This window comes from Amphibalanus amphitrite, unplaced genomic scaffold (genome assembly GCF_019059575.1).
Source record: "Amphibalanus amphitrite isolate SeventyFive unplaced genomic scaffold, NRLGWU_Aamphi_draft 000096F_arrow, whole genome shotgun sequence".
In the NCBI taxonomy this organism is placed as follows: Eukaryota; Metazoa; Arthropoda; class Thecostraca; order Balanomorpha; family Balanidae; genus Amphibalanus; species Amphibalanus amphitrite.
The window spans coordinates 341,991-365,498 of NW_024881591.1; the positions used below are offsets into that span (position 1 = coordinate 341,991).

General features: G+C 52.0%; 1 protein-coding gene across 1 annotated transcript; it reads left to right on the top strand.

Annotated features, from left to right (window-relative positions):
* Positions 1-5,391: 5,391 nt before the first annotated feature.
* LOC122380325 lies at positions 5,392-21,698 on the top strand. Its single transcript, XM_043363380.1, has 4 exons — positions 5,392-6,140; positions 19,382-19,826; positions 20,094-20,243; positions 20,660-21,698. The coding sequence occupies exons 1-4, from the start codon at positions 5,477-5,479 to the stop codon at positions 20,823-20,825; spliced, it is 1,425 nt and encodes a 474-aa protein (XP_043219315.1). The 5' UTR covers positions 5,392-5,476; the 3' UTR covers positions 20,826-21,698.
* Positions 21,699-23,508: the final 1,810 nt, after the last annotated feature.

Consider the following 23,508-nt stretch of genomic DNA (forward strand, 5'->3'; position numbering starts at 1 on the left):
CCGCTCAGCTGTGATGTCATAACCGACCGTGACGTCATCACCTGGTCAACCGTGACGTCAGACTGGATGTGAGGAGAGAATTAGGGCGAGACAAATAGTTTAGAATATGAGGGAATCCTACTGGAATTGCAGCCACCTAAAATGTAGGCGATTTTTAATTTTACTGTGTTGCAGTCTCCACGTTTTGGTGATATCTCCCCTACTCTTTGTTGCAGTCTCCATATATGTTGATACCATCTCTACTGTGTGTTGCAGTCTCCATTTATGTTGATATCTCTCTGCTGTGTGTTGCAGTCTCAATGTGTATTGGTGTTATCTCTGTACTGTGTGTTGCAGTCTCCATTTATGTTGATATCTCTCTACTGTGTGTTGCAGTCTCCATGTGTTGGTGTTATCTCTCTACTGGGTGTTGCAGTCTCCATATGAATTGTTGGTACTTCCCTAATGCCTACTGTGTACTGTTCCTTTCCATACGGTGTGCTGCAGTCTCCATATATATATATTGGTGATATCTCTGTACTGTGTCTTGCAGTCCCCATATGTGTTGGTGTTATCTTTCTACTGTGCGTTGCAGTCTCCACATATGTTCGTGATATCTCTCTACTGTGTGCTGCAGTCCCATTATATTGGGGTTTTCTCTCTACTGTGTATTGAAGTCTCCAAATGTTTGGTGATATCTCTCAACCGTTTGTTGCAGTCTCCACATTTGTTGGTGATATATCTACTGTGGTATGTTTATTCGGTTGACCTGTGTGGTAAAAAATTGTGTTGTGTACCTATTGGTTTTTTGTGTTCTTTGGTGAAAGTTGTTTGATGTGAAACAGTAACCGTTGCGTTTTTCTGTCTTTTTTTATGGGCACTGCCCTTGAGTCCTCCAGTGGACAGTGTGTTTAATGTTTCCTTTTCTTTTATATTGCTGACATGTCGATTCCCTTTTTCACTTCCATTGTTGGTTCGGCCAAAAGCTTCTGCGTGTTTGACAGTTTTAGAGATGTAGCTTGTCAGCTTCCTTTTCGTATTTGCCCGGGTCGTGGTGTAGGTCGCAGGCGACAACGGTCTGCCCTTACGTCACTTACCCTCGGCGCACCCAGGCAGTGTTTAGGTTTACAGAGGGGATGAGCGATTGTTCGTCCGTCATCCGTCTTCTCGGGAGAGTCGTGTCAGCGTGGACACTGGCACATCCCGCCGACCGGTCTCGGCCGGACCGGACAAATTCATTACTTATCCCGACACCCCGGCGCGGACACGGATGGGGAGGGGAGGGGGAGGGTAGGACAGGGTCGGACGGACGGTACTGGATGCCTGTTTGGAGGGTGGGGCAGAGCAGGAGGGGTGGTGAGCACCACGCTCCGAGCAGAGGACAGGTAGGATGGGAGGTGTACCAGGTCCAGCCCGTGCCCAGCCCAAGTGTTTGCTCTTCTCAGACCACAGTCACCACTGTTACCAGAAGCTGCCCAAACCGGCAGGCACCTGACCCTCAGAGAATGGAGCACCGGTCATCCGCAGACCAGCAGCTTTGTGACCGTGTCCGAGCGGTGTTTGCACGCGCGACGCACGAGCGCCCGGCACGGTGGGCTATTGTTGACTCGCGTCACGGGGACAATGGGAGGTTAGCTGTCCGGGCAGCTAGTGGTCAGATAGGTGACAGCGGCGATGGGATGCGAGCGAGCGCGACACGTAGTCAGACATTTAACGTGTCACCGTGACAAACGGTGGGTATGTAAAGGAAGCAAGGAAGGGTGTTACGTAGATCCCCGTTATAACTCAGCTCCTGAGGGGTGCTTAAAATCGCTGCGGGTCTTCACTATGATGAAATGAAAAGGAACGACGAAGTGCGAAAGTAAATTTTACGTTAGTGAATACAGGCACGTTCCTTAGAATTGGTCGTCACCGTCCCAATAAGATGGGTGGTCTATCATAATAACATTTTCACCCCTCAATAAATGTACGAATGTTTCGCACCAGAAGATATTTAATGAATTTCTAGCTAGAAAGGGGCAGAAATATTGATAATATGTTCTCTCATGCCTTTCCTTTATATTCCAATGTTGTGTTTTCATCATTGAACTTTCGAAGGTCATTTTGGTAACGTAGTTGATCATACCCGTTTTAAAGTTTGGCGATAGACACACAAATTTAAGCGCCACCAGAGCTTCGATACCATGCTGCAAGTGTTTGAGCTGCATGCATCACTGCCGACTCCCCGCGGCTCGTACCGTCTGTATCAGACGGTAGGTATGCTGTTCCCACCGGTTCATCGTTCAGTTTTGAGGCCGAGTGGCGCAGTCCGTGTGAACGGTACGTGGGAGCCGGCTGAATCACGAGCGCTGATGAACAGTTCATGGCGGCGACGGATCCACGCGGGTTATTCACGAACGAATGGCGGGACGATGGCGTGGGGCCTCGCATCGAAGTGTCTAAGCTTCAACCGAGCAGCGACAAGTTCAACGGAACAACGGAGCATTGTGAAGTAAGCGATATACCTAGCTTTTTTAATGGCAAATTTGGGAAGGCAGACGGTTTGAGGAAATTTACGAAGAAATTGTGTGCTTCATAGGGTTTTCATTAAAAGTTGATCTTACACACATCAAATCTGATAACAGATAATCAACAGCAGCCTCACTTCTGATCCATGACACTATGATCGCGTCTGACCCCGAAATGCCGCAGGGTTAGGGGGTTACCAGACTCAGCCACTGAGTTCAGCTGCTCAGGGAAGGCTGCAGTCGTTTCGCCTCTGTGCGGCCCACGGATCGACCTCGGGTCGGCACATCCGCCGGCTCTGCGGCGGACGGTGCCCCCGTTGCGGATCGGGTTATCACCGGAAGATCCGGCGTCCGACCTGGCTGCGGCCGTAACGCGCTCCCGTGACCCGTGCCGTCACCGACACCCGGCAGTGGGCTGATCTGTCAGTGGGGTGACGGACGCCGCCGGGGTCAGCGCCGCGGGCGGACTGCAGGGCTGCAGGGTGGCTGCGGAGGATCCCATGACGCAGGGTCGCAGATTTGAGCAGTAGCGAGCCTGTCAAGGACACGGGATAGGCCTTGGAGTTGGCAGATGGAACCTATTTATGGCTGCACCGCAGACGGATGCATGCACCCAGTGGAGCCCCATTGTGGTCGGTAAGAGCTTCGCGTGGAACCCACTGGGGCCTCATAGTCGACTCAACTATTGACGGCAGGAGAATGTACGGCATTGTTCCTGACAGGACGCTTTCGTGTCGTCCCAGCTCGTGTTCGTGCATGGACCCATTGTGATGGAACAAAATAATGCTAGCAATCTGGATATTTGCTCCGTTAGACGCTTGTGTATATACTTTCACAGCAGCACGTCAGCTATGGTAAGGTTGCAATGAAATTCACAGAGTTTCACAATGATCGCTTTAAAATGTGGCTGGTATTGTCTGAGTCTATTGTTTGACGTGTAGAGGAAGCACTGATATATTACGTTTCTTGCATGGACTGATATACGTACAATTTCGCGCATATAATGATAATAATTGTAATAAGTATAGCGGAGTAACGTCCTTTTTGGTTTCCCATGGTGATTATAATTTGTGTTCATATCTTCAATCGTCGTTCATTTTATCACTTTTCTTCAGCACTTAAATTATAGTGCTTTAACTTGTCATCAAAATTGGTCCTTCCCACCAATAAATCCTCGACCCATTAGGCTCAAGTTTGTCTTATGCTCATCCTCAGCCATCTGGTTTTGGCCAGTTCCCAGCGTGCCTTCCGTTCTGTTCTGAGCACGCCCATCAATTAGTCAGGAGCTGTCGCCGTGGGCACGGCCGGTGGCTTATCCCTGCTGCGATAACCGTCCGGCTCGCGCCCAGCCGGGCCGTCCCCCTCTGGCCGAGAGTGGCCCCCACCGCTCGTAATCGTCGCCGGGAGCCGGGGGACACGGCACGGGCCCGGCCCGGCCCGGGCGTCAGAGGCAGCACGCGCCACCGGAGCCCGGCGCGGCCCGTCCCTGAGCTATTGACGGGGGTGTTGATACGATTACCCATCGGCCGGCCCCCCGCGGAGTGGCTGACAAGTTTGGCGAGGGGACGACGGGAGAGGGCGGGGAGTAGGGAGGGGACCTGTCTGGGATCCGCCCAGGATCTGCGAGAACTCGTGGCTGCTGGCACGGTCCAGGTGTGCTATGAGGGCTGGGATCAGGCCAGCAAGGATAAACTTAAAACTAGGTAATTCATGAAATCAGAAAATGTAGACGAAGACGGTGGACGCTGAACGGAGAAGAGGAGAGATACACGACAGAGAACGGGAAAGAGAAAGAAGAGAAAGATAGAGAGAGAGAGAGAGAGAGAGAGAGAGAGAGAGAGAGAGAGAGAGAGAGAGAGAGGAGAGAGAAAGGTGATTGATGAAGAAGAAAATTGAAAAAACCGAAACGAAACCGAAGACGGAGAGGAAAGCGTACACGTAGAAGGGACGAAGAGCACTATTCAATTCGAAGAGCGGCGAGCGCTTGTATTTACAGACGTTTGACGATCAAACCGGAGTCAGTCTGCGGCTGACCGTCGCCGACTGATCTGATGTCTCCCGAGACGGACCAAAGTGGCGTCTGGGTCAATCTGATGGCTCCCCTCCCCCGCTTCCCCATTGATGCCGTGCTGATGGCGACGGGTGAGCGCAGGCGCCGGGTGACCGGCACCGCACGTGAGGTCGGCGCTGATGACGCCTGATTGCCGTTGGCGTGTCCGTAGTCTGCAGTCTGGACCCATCTATCACTGGTGTTAGTGTGGTGAGGACGGCGACAGACGAGATAGGAGAGCATCGGACATCCATTCGGCCGGGACGTAATCATGTGCTTCCGTGTAAAAGGGTTACTAAAATGGTTTACATGTCAGTTGAATGAATGGGAGGATGGTCATTGTTAGTTTTAAAAACTACTCTCTTTGAGAGTTGTTTTCTGCTCTCGGAAATCTCGTCCACCCTAGCACCAATAACATTAACCAACGTGTCCGTCTAGCTGTATGATTCCTGTTTTGAATTTAACCCCAGCTACAGCACAACTAGGGCAGGGACATTGCACCTCTGTTATGGGATGTCGACACGGTAGCTCTCTACCATGCAATATAACTAGTGCGCGACTGCAATGCAACTGCAATATGACTATCACATGCGAGAAACTCACGAGCCCCAGTAGCATTCGTGACTCCGTGACAGTGACGAATTGGTAAGACTCGTGACTCCGTGACGGCGGCGAGCGAGTAATGCTCGTGATGTCTGCGGCAGGCCCGGCGCGGCACCACGCCCGGAGTCGGCCTTAACGGCCCACTGAGAAACTGGAGTGTGGTGCCGACCGGCGGCGCTGCCACCAGCGCTGAGCGGAACGGCCGCGCGCGCTGCGCGGCCGGCCGGCGCCGCGTCAGTCGTGCAGCCCGCCGCCGACCGAGCGGCCGCGCGAGCCGCGAGCTGCCGGAGCTGTGGCGGCGCGCGCTGTGACCGGTGTCGGAGGCAGGAGACGCACCATGCCGACAGGAGTGGAGCGCCAGCCGCCGGTGGCCGCCTCGGCCGCGGGCACGGCGGCGGCGGGACAGCACATCAAGCCCTCCCACTTCTGGTCGTCGTCGTTCGCGCCGCCGTCCGACTACTGGGACCACTCCCAGTCGCACAGTCTGCTGGAGATCGAGACGCTGTCGGTGAGCGACCCGCGCGGCGCCGGCTACGCCAGCCTGCCGCCGGCCAGCGTCCGGCCCGCCCAGACCCTGGAGCGCGCCTCAAAGTCGTCCAGCCTCAAACGGCTCTGCGGTAAGGGCGTGACGAGGATGGGCTCCTACCTGGAGACGCTGCACCGCTCGGCGCGGATCGCCGACATCCCAGAGAGCGCCGAGGAGGGCTCCGAGGAGGTGGCCGGGGCGGAGGGGACGCCGGTGCGCGCCCCTCCGCCGCCGCGGGTCACCGGCCGCCGGCAGGGCCGGGCGCCGCTGCGGACCGCGTTCGGAGGTGTCGCCGACGGTCCTCCGGCGGTGCCGGCGGGAGGAGGGTCTCCGACAGGACAGGAGCCGAGCAGCTCGGACGAGTCCTCCGAGGACAACAGCCAGGGCGCCGGGAGGTCGCCGGTGCCGTCCTCGCACATCTACATCGACATGCCGCCGCGGCGGTGGTCCGCCCCCGCCTGGAACTGCGCCTCAGGTGAGGGTGGTGTGCCGCCATAACTGGGCCCGCAGGGACACCGGTGGGGTCATCTTCTCTCCCGACGAACAAACATTGGTGTTTTAGAGAGCCACCCAATCTGAGTAACATATATCGACTTTGGTGCCGAGCTGCATGGAAGCTTTCTTCCGCATTGCAGTAAACCGAATGCATAAATTACATCAACAATAAGAAAGGAGGAAGTTATCACAATGCGCTAAGTGGTTAACGTTTACAAAAGTGAGTTAACAAGCTTTCACTTCTATATCTGCTTCAGCCATTTGGAAATGCATTGAGCCGGCCTGACAATGGTACTTGAAGAGAAAAGTGGCTTAAGTAATTACAGTTCTGGGACAGGGATTAATCAGTACGCCACATGGCGTAATTTTATGGCGTTTTCACGGCCGAACAGAGCCGCTTTCTCATTACGCTCAGACAAACCTCCTCGTCACTATAAATGATAATGGGTATGTGACTTTCGTACCACTTCAGTAGCACGCTATACATATGTGCATAAAGCATGTTTTCATTCACATAATCATCTATTCCGATTAGTTAGAGAGCCTATACATATGCAGGATGCAGTCCGTTTAGTTTTTAGCCACCATTGGCCATATTCCGCCATATGCCTTCAGTGTGATTTATACGACGTCCGTCATCACCCAGTTTGGTTTACTATCGCGCTGCACGTGGCCCTGCCGTGGGCGGGGCGCCGGTAATGTGCGGTTTCGGGTGACCGGGCCGGGCACTGATGACCGTCCCGGTGACCTCTGGTGACCCGCCGGTGACCTCCGCGGGTCAGCCAGATCGCAGGCCGCCGCACAGTGTGGCCGAAGACCAGTTTAGCGCGAATTTAATCCCAGCGCCGCTCGGATCCACTGAAAATGGTTCTCTGGTTCCAAAACTGACATTTACCCCTCGCCGGACCTATTGGTTTTCAAAATACGCGCCGGCCGAAGGGGGGGGGGTACGACCCCCGTCGCTGTTTCGCCCCTGATGAAACTAGAGCCTCGCGGAAAAAAAAACGAGCGTGTGTGCCGTTACGAGACGCAGCAACTGGTATCCGATTTTAAGGTCTCTGGTTAACCTGTGACCTCTGAGGTCAGGTAGAGTGGCCCAAGGCACGGATTCGTTTTTTATTAATAACTTCGCGAAAAAAATGCCGCAGAGCCGCAATTTTGGCATCATCGTGTTCGCCTCGCTCAGGTGCGTCGAATGGTATACTTTTTGTTCGGCTTAAGTCAACTTAAGGTGTTGACCTCGGGTCAAGGTCAAGTTAGAGCCCCCCAGATCACGAAGTTGGTCGAAGGAGGTCATGTTGCATATCATTCGATTCGGCAGGTCTTCCTGAGTCCATTGGTGGCTTTCCCGACTCGCTAGCTCAATTTGATCGGGAGTTATTGACGAAAAACTCTTATTACCCTAGTGACGTCATAAATGACGTCACGTAAGGCCAATAATGCAAAAGTGAAGCATCGGACCTTGCAAGGAGTGCATGAAATCACGATTCCGTGTGCTTGAGATAGTTAATTAGGCTGGAGCCTGTTCGGCCGCGCCGCCCCCGACCCTGGTCAGGTCACGCCGGGCGGCCGACTAGACATGTTCAAAGCTGAATTGACGGCAAATAGGCAAAAAGTGGCAGCTGAAACTTGCTCGCTTATGTTCAGAAATGTGCGGAGAGTTCAGCCATGCCCTATTCGTCATATCCATTTTTATCCATTTTGACATTTTCCAACTTCTTTATGAAATACTATCGTGAGAACGATACACATGCAAGGCTCCTGTTCTAACTCATTAAACTCATAAACCATTCATTGAAAAGCTACCATGATAGCAGAAACAGCTTCATCATGAATTGTGCTATCCGGTGATATGCTATTTTCTCATATATCTTCTCGAAGCTTCCGTAAAATTTACATTGAAAACTGGACATATTTCTCAGTACCATAGCCCGATTTCAGGAACCGGAGCGTGGGTCTACTTTCGGCAGGGATATAAGTCCTCAAATGATAAAGTGGCTTAAAAATAAGGTTCTATCCGATAACTTTGGGCAATTTCCTACCCATTGATAGGTATAAATAACAGTTTATCGAAAGTCGGGTTTTTGATTAAATTCGCGCTAATCTGGTATTCGGCAAGACCGTGCGCCGGCCGGTGCCCTGCTGGAGCTCTCTCGCCATCCGACTCCGGCTGCCAGCCGCGGCACTAAACGGCCACTAATCGCCGGCTCGTCAACTGCAGGGCAGCTCGGCCGGCCGGCCGGATGGCACAGTGACCCTGTTTTGGGCGCGGAGCGCAGCCGGTCCGGCCGGTCCCACATGACGGTCATGTGGCACCGACATGTGTTTACTAGAGAGAGCCGCCGTAACATGGCGATCGGTGTCGCTCCGGCTGTCACTCCGGTGTGATGAGAAAGTTATCTCTCATGCTGACCTGGAACTCAGCCGACATACTGACCAGTCACCACTGACTGGAGTTGCAGCTCACAAGACAACCAGCTTCTTTGCGTGCCGCGCTAGCTGAGCTTATATCACCGCTGGATCTTGAAATGACAGCCGTGGACCTTGTCAGTCATCTGAATGACATTGAATTTCCGCTCTATTTGGAGTCCGAATCAGATAGGTGCACTGCCCGGGCACCTGTTACCGCTGTTAGACACTGATCCATTGTCCGTCAACATTCACGAGAGCACCCCGTGAAGGACAGACAGCTGTAGCAGTGACCGAAGTCCGGCGCACTTCTATCGGAACGGTGCTACGATATATCGAAGCATTGTTCCGATCAGCGTGACAAGCTCTTTGTTATGATACCGGGAGACATGGTCTGTTTAGTGTTCCTTCGGTTTGCGCAGAGCTCAGGAAAACGAGAGAAAACGAGAACTACATCACAAAAACGAACGATAACAAGCATCGTTTAAGCTTTCATGTTATTCCGTTACTTCTGAGAACAACTCCATATTTGGGCGTTGCTGTACCGGAGGAAGAATGCTTAAACTGGCGAGGGCTTGCTGGATGGCATGTCATTCGTGACGCGGCCCCTATTTCATGTTTTGTATTCATGTGTGCCCTGTCACTATTGCGGTAAAGCTGCGATGGAGCATAGTTGATTATATAGGTACCTAGGTACCGTAAGTTGTGGGAAAAGGCGTATTCCACAGATTGCGGTTATGGATGGTAAATATTCCAACGGCATGCATATAGATAGATACAAAATTGATGCATGGTCAAGGCAATACTGCAATCCTTCATAGTAAGCTGTAACACTGGAGCTCGATGTATCAAGAGTATGTGGGCATGCGAGTTCGGCCACGGCTCCGTTCCAGTTTATATCGCAGTCCCCGTCCGACTACCGTTCCTGGTGTTACCGTCCGGTCGCTAGTTGTAGTTTCCGGCGTCACCGCCGCCGCTAATGGCTGCTCCAAACGCCGCTGAGCGCCCTGACCACCACCGCCGCCCGCCGCTGCTGTCCTGGTGGTGGTGGCCCGTTAGTGAGCCATTAGAGGCGCGGGCGGGCCGTCACCGCCGGCCACCGCCGCCCCAGACCGTCACACGGGTCCCACGGGTCCTTGAGGGCTCAACTTGGACACACATAGGTCCATACTCCACAACCAAGTCCGTGCGGATACATACGGATCATCGGATCTCCCAAGGGCCCATGATGGTCCCATATGTCACACGTGGGTTTCACGTGTCTCCATGACAATGGGTCACCGGTGACCGATATGTCACGTCGACACGTGTGTGGGTCACGCGATTCCCACGGCCGATGGCTGGAGTCCGCTGGATTCCGCTGGACCACACTGGACTCAGCCCGCCGAACATGTACTTCATGGAAAGATTTTTGAAACTGCACAGCGTGTGAATGCACTGACATTTGAAGAAGGCCGGCCTGAATGCTACCGGATTAAGGATTATCCGTTTCGCGCCCAAGGCCGATTTTATTATGCACAAAAACTGAGCTCTGCAACTGCAACCTCGAACGTATCTGCAGTAAACTATCACTGGATGCAACTGAAGCGCTCATTATATGTGCTTAAAAATGATTAATCTGACAGCCAAATGATGTGGCACATTTTATGTGGTTTTTAACCAGTTGCGTTCACTTCGGCGACCTTGGGCTGGGTGCTCCGACGTACTGAAGACTCACAATTTCGACACGAATTCTACTGGTCGAGTAGCAAGCATTTGGGACGGTCACATGTCTATAAATAGGGTAGCCTGGGGCAAGACGCCCCAGATAATTTATTTTGCTACATAACTTTTGTCCTACATCACCTGCAAGGCCAAATTTGAGCTCAATGCGTTCTTTGGATATTTTACTTTAAATTCCACCCCTCAAATTCATTCACTTATGATCGAACTCCCAGCTATGAAGTGATTTGTGAAGTAACTGCAAATGGGGCATTTTGCCCCAACCCCAGGGCAAAACGCCCCACGGCCCGGGGCAAGAAGCCCCAGACTCTAGATTAAAGATTAAACATGCTAGTTGACCAAATCTTATATGAGAGGTCCGTTAGACCTTGGGAGGCACGGCACTGAAGTTAGCACCTTCCATCCTATCAGGTGTTCAGCTATGACACTATTGTATGAGCAGGTTTTTACCTGCCTCATAAGGCTGTAAACTTAGGGGAGAGACGGTCGTCCCAGTTTACATCATCCGATCGTGGTGATCGGGGAGCGTATTCTGTTCCGAGCACTCGTCAGCCACCAGGGCCCTTCATGTCGCCCTCGCTTCCTCGTCTTCCGTCTTCCTCCAAAGCCTTGCGCCGATGAGTAGGAGAGTGTATTTACAAAATTTCATATTTCACTATTGTACATAAAATACGGACGATAGACAGTATACCAATATGCCCGCAGGCGCGGCGAGAAACAAGCTCAACGTATGCGTCACCGTCCGGCTGCCGGGAGAGCCCCTACCGCGACCTTTGTTCACAGTCATGACGTCACGACAATGGGTTCCTAAACGTACGGGCAGCGGCCGCCTCAGGGGTGCCGCCGTGACCTTTGGACGGCAGGTTCTATAGCGTATGGCACAGCGGTTACTAGGAAGGCTGAGGCAAGCGGCAGGCCGGTTTACAAATAACAAACAAACTTAACGCACAATTGACAACAGGTAACAGATTGATTAATAAAGCGGTGACAATATAAATGAAAATGACAACATGAAATAACAAATTGCATAGATGATCCCTACAAGGCCAAATAATAAATTATTGCCATGCAACTGTCAACCAAATACTTCCTTTGCCATCCGGTTGCTGAGAAAACTACACATAAATGCATAGAAACTTACTGTTTGCCAGCTACCGAACATTAGGAAGTAGGTAGTACGAACAACACATGAGGCAAAACGCCCCACGGGGCTTTTTGCCCCGCGACCTACTGGGGCGTTTTACCCCATCACGTAGTTCAGTCAGAAAACAACGCCTTGCACTCAAGCAAGACATAATTTAGCACGAACCAACCCGGCATTATAAGCGTTAGATAATTATAGTTGTTCAAAATACATAAAAGTCGTTAACCTGATGTGGACCATAAAAGAACGCCATGATGCAAAACCTGACAACAAAACATAAAAATCACTCCAAAAACACATTTTTGGCTATATCTCCCCAAGGAGTCATCACAATTTCTTTCCAGTCTGGTCATATAATGATCATATAGTGCACGTTTTATAGAAGAGAGAATATTTCCCCAGATCCTTGCCAGTTCCGAGAAATATCGGTGAGGCGTTTTACCTCGGCGGGGCGACTTGCGCCGGTCTACCCTACCAGTTATACCCCCTTTAATGTCACGTGGCATCACTGACGAGATCTCCCGTATTTGTGCTCGTAAGCACAGCGTCAGCTGCTCGGCAGTTGCGCCGTAAAACCAGCAAAGGATGACCAGAGTCCCGCGCTCCTCTCCGGCGTGCGGCGAGCTGCACTGAGGCGGCTAAGTCGGTCGGGGACGACAGCTGGTGTGTCTGAGATCGGGGGCGAGCCGTCACGGCCCGCAGTTGGTGATCAGTGGTGACACAGAGACGCTGTCTTCGAACAGCCGTGCGGGTATGTCTGAGGGCGATATGTCAATGCACCGTTGTTCTACATTGATGCAGTTTCAAGCTTCAACGAGTGGCCTCAACACGCTTCGGGCTACTTGCAGTTGTGCTCACACTTCCTCATACCTCGGACCTCCCCAGATCCTTCCGCCAGACTCATCACACTTCACTGCATTTCTCCAGTGCCCAGGCTCCTTTCATCTCTCGAGACCTCTGACCGAAGCACACTCCACCGATGGTCGATCACAGTTGTTTGCCTATTAGCCCGTTGGGAGGCGGCGCAATTACAGCGGCGACGCCTCCCGTGACGGACCGATGACGCCTCCCGTGACGGACCGATGACGGAGCGGTGATGGCACGGCGACGACTCTGATGACGGAGCGATGACGCTTCCTGTGATGGCTGGAACGCGTGAATTGCCATCATTTCGTCACGGCACGACGTTTTCCCGTCCAGCAAGACCGTCGGAAACCACACTGAAAACAATTTCACCCGAAGCTGGCGAATTAAGCGTTGCTCTGCGGGTGGTATATGTGTATTAATTAACTCGCCATGTCCAGATTCTAGCTAGAGGGTAAGCAGACTTGCCTGCCTTATTACTCGTAAATATGCACTGTACCCACAGTCTGCAGTAAGGTAGCTACCCAGCACCGGATATTGTCCCCGCTGGTGTCGAGTCATTGGCACAGCCCTCACTGAAAGAGTTGGAACTACTCGAGGTATCGTAAACGCGTAGGGTAAGGTGCCTAATTAGCGACCCCCTTAATTTGAACCGTCATTGCTCACGCTCTGTGGGTGCCACTGTGTTACTGGCTTGATTTTCGGAGAGATCGTTCATTTTTCTATTAAAATATAGTCATTTTCTGCCCCAATATTCACTAACTTATTTGTAGTGAGCATTTTGGCAAACCATTGCAAAAAACGCTAATAGGGAACTCTTCCCGATTAGCGACCGGGAAGGGTCGCTAATAAGTCTATGGGTTTCCCCATATTAAAAATGGCAAAAAATGCGACGCCTGAAAAGATGAAATATGATCTCAAAAAGGTAACCTATACGCAAAGCACTCAATCACTCGAACAGGAACGTTTATCCAACACATTTACGTAAGTAAAAACTGATCACGTGATGCACCGAAGGCGAAAAGAAGGCGGAAACCCAAATTTTGCGGGCTATCTTGTTTGATATTCGAGGTCCGCGCTGAATTCGGCACCCCTGCAGTCGGTGACGACATTTGGCATCCCCTGCCTCACATTGCAAGCTTCAGCAACACCTCATTTTCATTTCCCTCTTTTCCCCTTTCTTTCCCTTCTTGAGCTATTTGCGACCATGTCAGGCGCAAATAGGAAATATGAGTTGCGACACATTTTTAACCGCCATGCTGTGCACAGTTGAGCGATTCACTATGGGAAAACGGCAATCAATTAAAAAAGGAATGTCGATTCAGAATAAAAAAGGTGCATCATCCTAATGTGCATCGCTTTTCATTAGAGAGGGCCTAAACACACACGTTTTGGATAAGAAACTCCTCATTTTTATTTAAACTTACCTGAAACGTCCCACCAGAAACATCGACGACCGGAAAATAGTTTAATTTGATAACCAAAGTATGGCTGACCTTTTGACGATGTTTTTACCCCGTTTTCTCCTGCCAGTTTTTCTGTAGGGAGGTAGGTCGCAAATCAGAAAGGGTCGCTAATTAGGCACCTTACCCTATCCGTGGATGGCGAACCTTTACATAACCTGCCCTGAAGGAGTTGGATCTACATACTGTTACAACTAGATGGCGCTGTCTCATACAGTTTTGAATTACAATTTTTTAACTTTTTTTTGAACCAATAATATAATGGCACATTGTTTGGCGGTTTTCAAGTGGGGGCGAAAGTACAATTGTTACGGTGCATCTTTAAAACCTCTGCAATATTCATCACGGGACGAGTGGCAACGCTTTTTCTCCGAAACTACCAAGTAAAACCATTTTGATTCTTATAGGTATAGGTCACGAAAGCAGCGGCGACACATCTCCTTGATTTCGGGCGGTCTGCATGACTGCCGGTGACTGAGTCATGTCGAAATTTCTATGGGAATTCGATTTGACCTTTCCCACCATGTGAAACTTTCTCACCGATGTTTTCTATGTGTGAGATTGCTATAATATAGATATTTTCCCGCAAAAATGGTCAAGCGTGGGAGTTTTTTTGGACCTCGTGACTTGGTCGGCGAAGGGTAGGCGTGGGCGTGGAGTAGTAAAGTAATCTTGGGCGTGGAGGGTAACCCCATCTCCTAGGGGTTTGTGGGGCGCTGCTGCCAGGTAGGCGTCGATGGCCGCCTACCTGGCCTACCTGGCCTACCTGCCTTTCGATGGAGGGGTCGCGAGCCACTGGTGCGCGAATAGTCGTGGAGGGTTACTACTCTCCAGAGTGAATTGCGAAAGTGTTATGTCCTAAATTGATTCCTGGGAGGGCGGTTAAAAATGGTTGCGGATAGGGGTAGGGGAGAGAGGTCATATTGCGCCATGTTCTTAAATGCGCCACACCTTCCTCCTGTCCAAAATTCGATTCGAATGAAGGCTCGAATGTGTGCATTTACTTCACCACCAATAACTCGCTCTTATTCCGGTCCACGGGGGCAGGTGAGGTGTCTCAGCTTTCTCGCAGACCAATTTTTGTGATTTCCTCTATTTTCTTACGCGAAACAGTCTATTTCGACCTTTGCTAGTGTCATGGTTTATCTTAGAGATAGTGATTCAACTGATTATCATTGTTAATTGCTCGTTTAATGGTAGTTTTGAAAGTTTATCACCACCGTGGCTTCGCTGTCCTCGCCATATTTGAAGCTCATGAAAAATGTGTTCCATTCGTAATTGCGCCCACCCTATTTGCGCCCTATTCTTCAACCCAGAGAAACAGCATCTGGTGGTTGGGACACATTTCATTGAACACTTTGATTATTAGAGCGCTCACCTTACCATTACCTTAGTCTTCACAGCATAAATGGTTAATGGGCTGACACGTTCAAATAGGCTACTTAGTTAGGTATCAAACCGTTGTTTTTAATAGGGCGCTTTTACATGAGAGGCATGGGCGCTTTTTGATGGGGTAGTCCGTAAATGCGCCCTTTGCAGGTGTGTCGGAAAACTTTTCTCTTGTTAATTTTTATGGGTGTGATACAAATTAGGAGTTGTAATTTGATGCCAAAATAACTGAGGTACAATTTGAGATATCATCAAGCATGACAGCTGGTCAAATTTAGCCGCAATAGGCCGATATCCTTAACGTGGCGCAATATGACCTCTCTCCCCTACCCGCGAGGCACCGGTTTACTCGCCAGTTTTGGGTGAAATTGTTTTCAGTGCACAGACCATGCCTGCATACAGAACAGACCCCATACGCAGTGATAGTTCAGAATTTGCTGCTGAAATCCAGCGACACGACACGATCACCACCAATAAAGGCGTTATTTAAATATCTCAGCCGAGTCTCACTGCACAGGGAAAGCTTTGGTTTGATAATGCCTCCATTGAAGAGTTTCGCAATAGAACTTAGCGGCCATCTACTAAAGCAATTATTTTGCTGTTGCTGGTAGGTTAGGAAACAACATTCACTATTCATGCAAGGCCAATACTTATGCTGCCCTAATTTGCTAGCTCGTGCATTTATCACATTTACGTCAATGTATTGTCAGTCACCGTTCTAAATTGTCATCGCTCTGGTTATTAAGGCCAGCACGACCCGTCGAAAGCCTGCCAACTGGCGCCGGCTTGCCAATAAAACTCGTGAACAGCGTTCACACAAACATGTTACACTCTGGCGAGCATGAACGCTGTCCCGATTCGCCAGTTCCAGAGAAAAGCCGGCCTATAACCGGCGCCCGCCTGAGGTTTTATCCCATTGTGATGCGTCACACTGCACGGCAGCGCCATTCTGCGGTTCAGTCGTCCGTTTACAGCGGCACAAGCCGTTATCACGGGCGCACCTCGTCACAGCCGACTCTGTCACACCCCTCCACCTCTCAGCCGTCAGCCGGCGAGCCGTGGAGGCGACAGGCCATCCCGACCGTCCGCCGAGCGGCGCGAAACAGCGCGCGGAAACGGGCGGAACAGCGTCGGTTCCGGCCGGCCTGCGGCGGGGTGCGCTCGGCGACCCGCGCCGTGACCAGGATTTCACGGGCCGACTGAGGCCGCCGCTCGTCACCGGAGCAGACGGCCGGCCGCTGACCTCTCTGTGAACGTCCTCTCGGCACCACGGCGGCAGCGCGGGCCGTGCGCCGCGCACGTGCGTGCCGACAGGGCCGGTGACGCGACCACAGTGCGCCGACATGGCTCCGAGAGAGCGTGACTGGCTCACAGAGATGACAGGGAGACGGGACACCGGAAACGACACACACTGAACAGCGGCTATCAATCACACGACAAAATACGGTGACAGTGCATAACATGTTGAACATGGTGAATGACCACCCTTGGGCTGGAAGAACTGTTTGCTTGTGATTTGTTCTTAGTGGCTAATGACTGCGCATGTTAAAGGTAAGGTGACATTAATCAATGGATAATAAGATACCTTTTTTATGTAGACGGCTAAAGTCAGGAGGCCGGCTTCTTGCGAACAGCTGTTTAAGAATCATAGTTCTAGCTTACCTATACACGCTGCATATAAACTTGTTACCCTATACCGGGAGGGTGCAGATTGAACATCGATCTCCTGACTTTTCATGGGGTCATGTCACAGTTCCGTTACGCTATGAACACTGCGCAATGAAGCGAGGCTGGAGGTATCTGTGAATTGCGAAACATAAACACACCACCCCGCGGTCGAGCCCAATAGTCTCACCGACCGATGGTCGCTGATATAGGGTGAATAACTCCATTGTCGAGCACCGCCATGTGCAACTCTCGGCTCAGTGGGTATTCCGTTACGCCGTTGGACATAGCCGACTGGTCAGTGCCGTCACATTTACTGGGGATACCGGGGCAGGCAGACTTCTATCGGTTATTCGTTACGCAATGTGGGTACTCAGCGGCGGAACGCTATATGGGCACGTTGCTCTGGTCGATTGCAGTTAGCTTGGGTACGGTTAGCGGACGGCGTCTGCAGTGCATGGAACTTCCGGGAGGGGAGTCATGATGGAACTAACGACGCACCTATTCCTAGCCTTCTCTTCTTCTCTTTGACATTTTCTCATCTTCATTAGCCTACTACATCGATCACCAGCTGCGAAGCGTACGCAGTCCGGCCACAAGAAAAACGGGCCTAAAACCGTCCATAAGACACGCACTCCTGTCATCGCCCTTGATAGGATATCCTTGAACCTCAGACCCCGGGGCACCGACTATGAAGCGACTGCTGCCACTGGCCTCGGGCGGTTTTCACTAACATAACTCAGTAAGGCACCGAGCGCCGGGCTAATTCTGGTGAAGTCATGATGGCTAATTGGCTGAATTTGGTAGCATGATGTGCGGATTTTAGCCACCATATTTACGACCCATTACACCAGACTGTTCTTCAATACCAGTTTCATGATGTAGTTTCCTGAGTCCTTTAACCAAAACATGGCAAAAGCGCCACGTCTGAATGTGGAAATCACATGTAGATTACGAGGAAAACCTTCAAAACAATGGCGGTTGGATAAAACTGCTGTCTGCACCTCGGCCGTTAAATATATTACGGCTCGCCGTGCCGACTGCCGCAGACGGTCTCGGTCCGCGGCTGTCCATCAGTTCGGTCCGGTGGCGTTCTGGGTCGGGTGACGGGTCGCGGCTCGGGTGACGGGTCTCGGGTCAGGTGACGCCACCCGGCCGGGTCGGCCGCTCGGCCGGCGGCGCGCCGACCCGTGCCGCCGACAGCATCTCGGGAGCCGAGACAATCCCCGACTCCGTATTGTTTCCTGCCGGCTGTGACCGGCGCGGCGCGTCACGTGATGCACCCCGTGACGGTGTGTGACGCCGCCAGGTCAGGTGACGGTCGTGTCACGGCTGGGGCCACCGCTGACCGCTATAGCCATTGGCGTGCACGGAAGCCGAGCCGGGGAGGCGAGCCGCGCACTGCGTGCAGTGGGCTCCGCCGTCAGACAGGCGTCGATTCAGTCCCACCGCGACCACCACGCCCGCTTCCCTGGACTATCGGTGTGGTGGGAAGTCACCGCCATATGACTGTCATTCGTACCTGGGTTTGCGGTTGCCGCAGGACCGGCGGCGCTGTCGGCGGGTTCGCTCCGGTTCCGCGGCCGCCCCGCCGCCATGTGCAGAGCCCGTATGATGGTGGTTAGACGGACAGACAGGTGTCAGTGACTCAGGTGATCAGCCTCGCCCGCAGGGCAGACAGGAGGGACGCCAGTCACCGGTAAATGACCCTTCAGCACGGCAGGCCAGCATTACCAAACGTGCTGCGATATACAAGATCGGATCTACAAACTGACAAACAGCAGTGTTCCGGACATTTTGTAGATTGGATAGTGGACATACCGACGACAGAGTCCCAGCCACTTTTGGCACACCAACGGCAGTGTTCCGGACACTTTGGACACACAGATAGTGGCACTTATAACACCTCACTTCCAGTGGCTAATTGCGGGACGTTCCGAGACGTCACCTGATTGCTCGGTTCCGGCAGCCATAGGACGAGCTCGGGTTTTTGTGTGGTACAGTTGCGATTAAAGTCGCCGTGTGACAAACAGTGCCAGTTTTTACCGAGTACAACTCCCCTTACCACATCAATGGGATTTAAACGCTTTATAGCAGTCTGGTTTTTACTGGGATCAATTAGGTACACTGTATTTTACGAGGAAAACAAGCGCTGATGATTTTATACTTATAACCTGAAGCTAACTGGACATTGCAAAAAACGTTTTTTTTTAGCACAGTAGGATGTAAGCGATAGACGTATTGTTCGGCGTTCGTTGATCGAACGAATGCATTGGCCCATATACCTACTGACGGCATACCTTTTATGTACCTATAAATAGAGCTAGAGTTCATCAAGTGGGCACTAACAAATACCTTGCTACATTACTAACACAATGTTAGTGCGTGGCGTGGACCCATGCCAAACCGACGTCGAAATTTGCGGAGACAATTCATGCATACACGCGCCTCCCGACTTTTCGTGCCAGCTCTGGCAGCACTCGAAATGCAGAGCCGTGTCGTACATTATAAATCACCTCCTCAGCCCGTGTTCTCACCGCCCCGTTGGTCCGCGTCTGTCGGCAGGCTCGGAGCCGGAGAGTGAGGGCCGGCCGGGTGTCCGGCGCCGGCCGCCGCCCTGCTCGGCGGGCCTGCTGCGGCCCTGCAGCTGCCGCGCGCGCCACTGCGCCGCCGCCGCCGCCGAGCTCGACCCGTGGGACCACCGCGCCATCGAGTACGTCATGGTGCCCAAGTCGCAGTACCTGTCGCTGTACCGGGCCAACCGGCTGCTGCGCGACCCGTGCTGCTGCCAGGGCCTCGGGCGCGCCAGCAAACTGTGCGACAACTGCCTGCGGCCTACCGTGCTGCTCCGCTCACCGTCGCCCGCCTCGGCCGCCGGGGTGGGCGGCAGCGGGGGCGGCAGCGGCGGGATCACCAGTGACGCCGCCGGCAGCACCAGCAGCAGCGGCGTCAGCAGCATTCACGGCAGGCGGACGGCCGCGCCCGCACCGGCGCCGGCACAGCGAGCGCAGTAAGTCAGCGGCGGGTCTTAAATCTGCGGTATCTGCTGTATGGCATGAAAATTAATTTGCTCGCGCTTATTGCCGATAATACGGGTTTAGTAAAATTGAGTGTAACCATACCTATTGATCGACCTTTTAGTTACCTCAAATAACCGGCTGTCGTTAAAAAGGCTAAGAAACAAGGATGCAACAAAAATAGATGCTCTCGGGAAGTCGATTCGGTGATAAAAGAGAATGCAATGGAATAAGATGCCCAATGAACGTTTCCCTCGCAGGACGCTGCTGCCCCGTCTGACCAAGAGCCAGCCGGCGGGGAAGAAGGCGGCGCGACACACCCGGTTCTCCAGTCAGGAGCTGCTGCTGGATTACGACTCTGACCAGCAGGTGCTCCGGCGCGAGCCGCCCGTCAGAGAAAAGGCGCACAGGTGGGTGGCGACAACGGCTTGTCCAAAAACGATGATCAATGTCCAAATACGACCGATTTCAGAGCATCCATACTGTTGCAGCCTAAAAAACGAAATAACGCAGCGCTATATCGCAAAGAATAAAAAATATAATTCTAATTCGAGTGCAAAAAAGTGTTGGCTGGGCAGTGGGCACTGCTGATATAACTTGCGTACCGAAAGTCGAATAGCCGTGTACCTTTATAATTGTGAGTCGTATAAATGTGAACCGTTTAATTGCGAGTCACTAAGTTGTCGGCAGTTCGTGAGTGTACCGTGAGTTATATAATCGTGAGGCGTATAACCGTTAGTGTCCCATCGTATCTCGATTCTCGAGCGTACCGTGAGTCGCATACTCATATGTCGTATAACCATCCCTGTCTATCCCTTGCCGCCAGCTCGCGGGCGGGGATCGTGCTGGCCGGTAACTGCCACGTGCCTCTGGACAGTGGCAGCGGCACCACTCTGCGGCGGGGACCGATGAAGCTCGACTACACCGACAGCTGGAGGTCGCTGTCGCGCAACACCAGCTCCCCGGCCGGCAGCTGCGGAGGGTCACGGTGACGGCTGCGACCCCAGAGAGAGCAGTAACTGCAGCTCTTAGTGACAACACCAGCTCCCCGGCCGGCAGCTGCGGAGGGTCACGGTGACGGCTGCGGCTCGAGGGACAGCTGCACCTCCGGCGGCAGCAGCTGCAGCTCTCGGCGGCAGCTGCAGCTCTCCAGCCGGCAGCTGCGGCGGCTCGCGGTGACGGCTGCGGCCCGAGGAAGGGCTGCAGCTCACCAGCCGGCAGCTTCAGCTCTCGGTGACAGCTGCAGCTCCCGGAGGACAGTAGCTGCAGCTCCCGGCGGCAGCAGCTACAGCTTCTGATGGGGAACACCTGCAGCTCTTAGTGACTGCAGACTGCAGGTCCCGGCGGGCAGCAGCAGCTGTAGCTCTCAGCAACATCTGCAGCTCCCAGTGACAACTTTCCGGGACATGTTTGTCAATTACCGCTCGAATGTATGTGTGGACGAATGTATGAACGTATGAGCATTTGTTTGAAAGGTGAACTCAATGACTGGTGTTAGTTGATTGTGTGATATGATATTGAAGTTGTGACTTATTGTTCAATCAATGTTTATCCATACATCGTGAGGATTCCTCTTTATATTCGGTTCGATTGCATTAGCTGCAGCCCGTCTGGTTTCTATGTGTCGTGTCCTTATGGTCGTATATTTTATATTGGTATCCTGGTAAGAAATGCGTTCGTAGGCGATAATTAGTGCTTATCATGGCGTTGACTACAGAGACACGTGTATCAGACATTGATCGCAAGGCGAAGACGTATGCTGATGTTCATTTACAATTTACAACATAGTTATGCAGTTACGGTTTCTTTCGGAGGCGTGCTTTCTGCAATACGTCTTGCTGAGCTATATCAATACATGTTTTGAACCGAATAGTTTTATCACTTTTATTGGCTTTCGACGCTGTCTCACCTTGAAACTAAGATATAAGATTAACCGTCAAAGATAGTTTTATCAAATGTGACCCATGAAGAAGAAAAAATTACCTGGTGATCTACCAATCATATTGTGAAAAAAGAAAGCCCATTAATGAATATTATTGAGTATGAATGTTCAAATGAAGTTTATCACAGTACGACACAGGCACAGCGTCGTGGTGAAAGGACACCATCCCGCTGCCGGCAGTTTGGTCTCACGATGGATAGCCCGCCGGGGTAACCGCGCTCGCTGGCGCGCGGTTCGAGCAGGATTTTCGGTGGTTGGTTTGAGGCTGAACAGCTCTCGGACGCCGGCAAAAACCACCTCTCACACAGGCCGTTTTTGGCCCATCCTTTCACAGGCGGTGTGAACACGTGGGACCGCAGTGATGCAATGGGCACAAAACACCACTGTGGGTACAGCCGCACCAATACGGGCCGCGGTCGGCAGACCACAGCGAACGTAATGTGCCGATTAACCGGCTATTGGCTCTGAGCTTACTCATCAAATAAAATAGCCACCTCACCGTGAACAATGAACATAATTGCATAGGGTGACTCGGCAAACAGAGAAAATGGCCTTTACGAGAAATGGTGTATCTTTTTCTATATTGATCAGTATTAGTGATTTTATCAGTCTCGTGTTTTAATCTCGTATTAAAGGAATGTCCCTTCAATACTCAATGGTCCTCGCTAAAGGGATGATCCCTTTAAAACCATCAGACCCATTTATTCATCAAATGGTAGGTGCTTGTTCAATTTTTCATTACTAATGTCACTCAATTTATGACTTCGGTCTCTCCGGGAGTGAGCCTCACAGCCGTCGGTAGTGGAAGCCTCATGCGTGTCCAGCTTCCACTGCCGGGACAGCGACAGTCAGAGACTGAGGCGACGCGGACCGTCACGCGTATCAGGCGCGCCGCTCTCTCCCGCGTAATTCTTTTTTCCACCCAAAGGAAGGCGCTATACAGAGAATATCCCATTGCGTCATTGAAAAGTGACTTACACCTCTCACCTGCCAGCTGGCTGCGTGGTGTAGTGGAGAGCGCACTCGCCTCGTGATCAAATAACTAGGGTTTGATCCCCGCTGCCGGCCGAACTTTTTGGCGCGTTGTAGGTTAGGTTGTAGGTTTGTAGGTTGTAGGTTTGTAGGTTGTAGGTCTGTAGGTTAGGTTGAAGGTTAGGTTGTAGGTTGTAGGTTTGTAGGTTGTAGGTCTGTAGGTTAGGTTGTAGGTTAGGTTGTAGGTTGTAGGTTTGTAGGTTGTAGGTTAGGTTAGGTGAGGTTAGGTTATGTTTGTTTTTGTTTGGTTTGTTTACCAAGAAGCATCTTCGGGTATAGCGCCTTCCTTTGGTTGGAAAAAAGAAACACGCCTCTCTCCCGCCGCGGCAGCGATCGCTCGGCATTGTCCCACACCTCAGCACCGCCGGGGTGTCTTATGTGGTCTGCACAGTCACGTGACGTCCTCTGACCTCTACCGTCACGTGACGGGCGAGAAGATCGAGTTCGATGAACCGCAGTGCAGCTTCAAAGCCCGGCCATAAAGCACCATTCGGCATGAATTGTTGGATGTGAGCCACGTGTGCTCTCACATTTTATCAACCAGTTCCCAGGTAAGTTACCGCGGCGGATAGTCTGAGCCTTCATCAGGGAACGTCGGTGGTGCGAATCGTGAGTTTGCAATGCTGTTGGGTAACTCGAGTTTAACGATGAGAACTGAACAAACACTTCGTAGGACAAAAGACGCAAACATAAGGCCCAGC

What these genes read in the sequence shown, in the direction of transcription:
- LOC122380325 (XM_043363380.1), top strand. Translation starts at nt 5,477, where the DNA reads ATGCCGACAGGAGTGGAGCGCCAGCCGCCGGTGGCCGCCTCGGCCGCG. An exon ending in CGCCTGGAACTGCGCCTCAG is followed by an intron (nt 6,141 to 19,381) that starts GTGAGGGTGGTG and finishes GTCTGTCGGCAG; the next exon opens with GCTCGGAGCCGGAGAGTGAG. An exon ending in GCGCCGGCACAGCGAGCGCA is followed by an intron (nt 19,827 to 20,093) that starts GTAAGTCAGCGG and finishes TTTCCCTCGCAG; the next exon opens with GACGCTGCTGCCCCGTCTGA.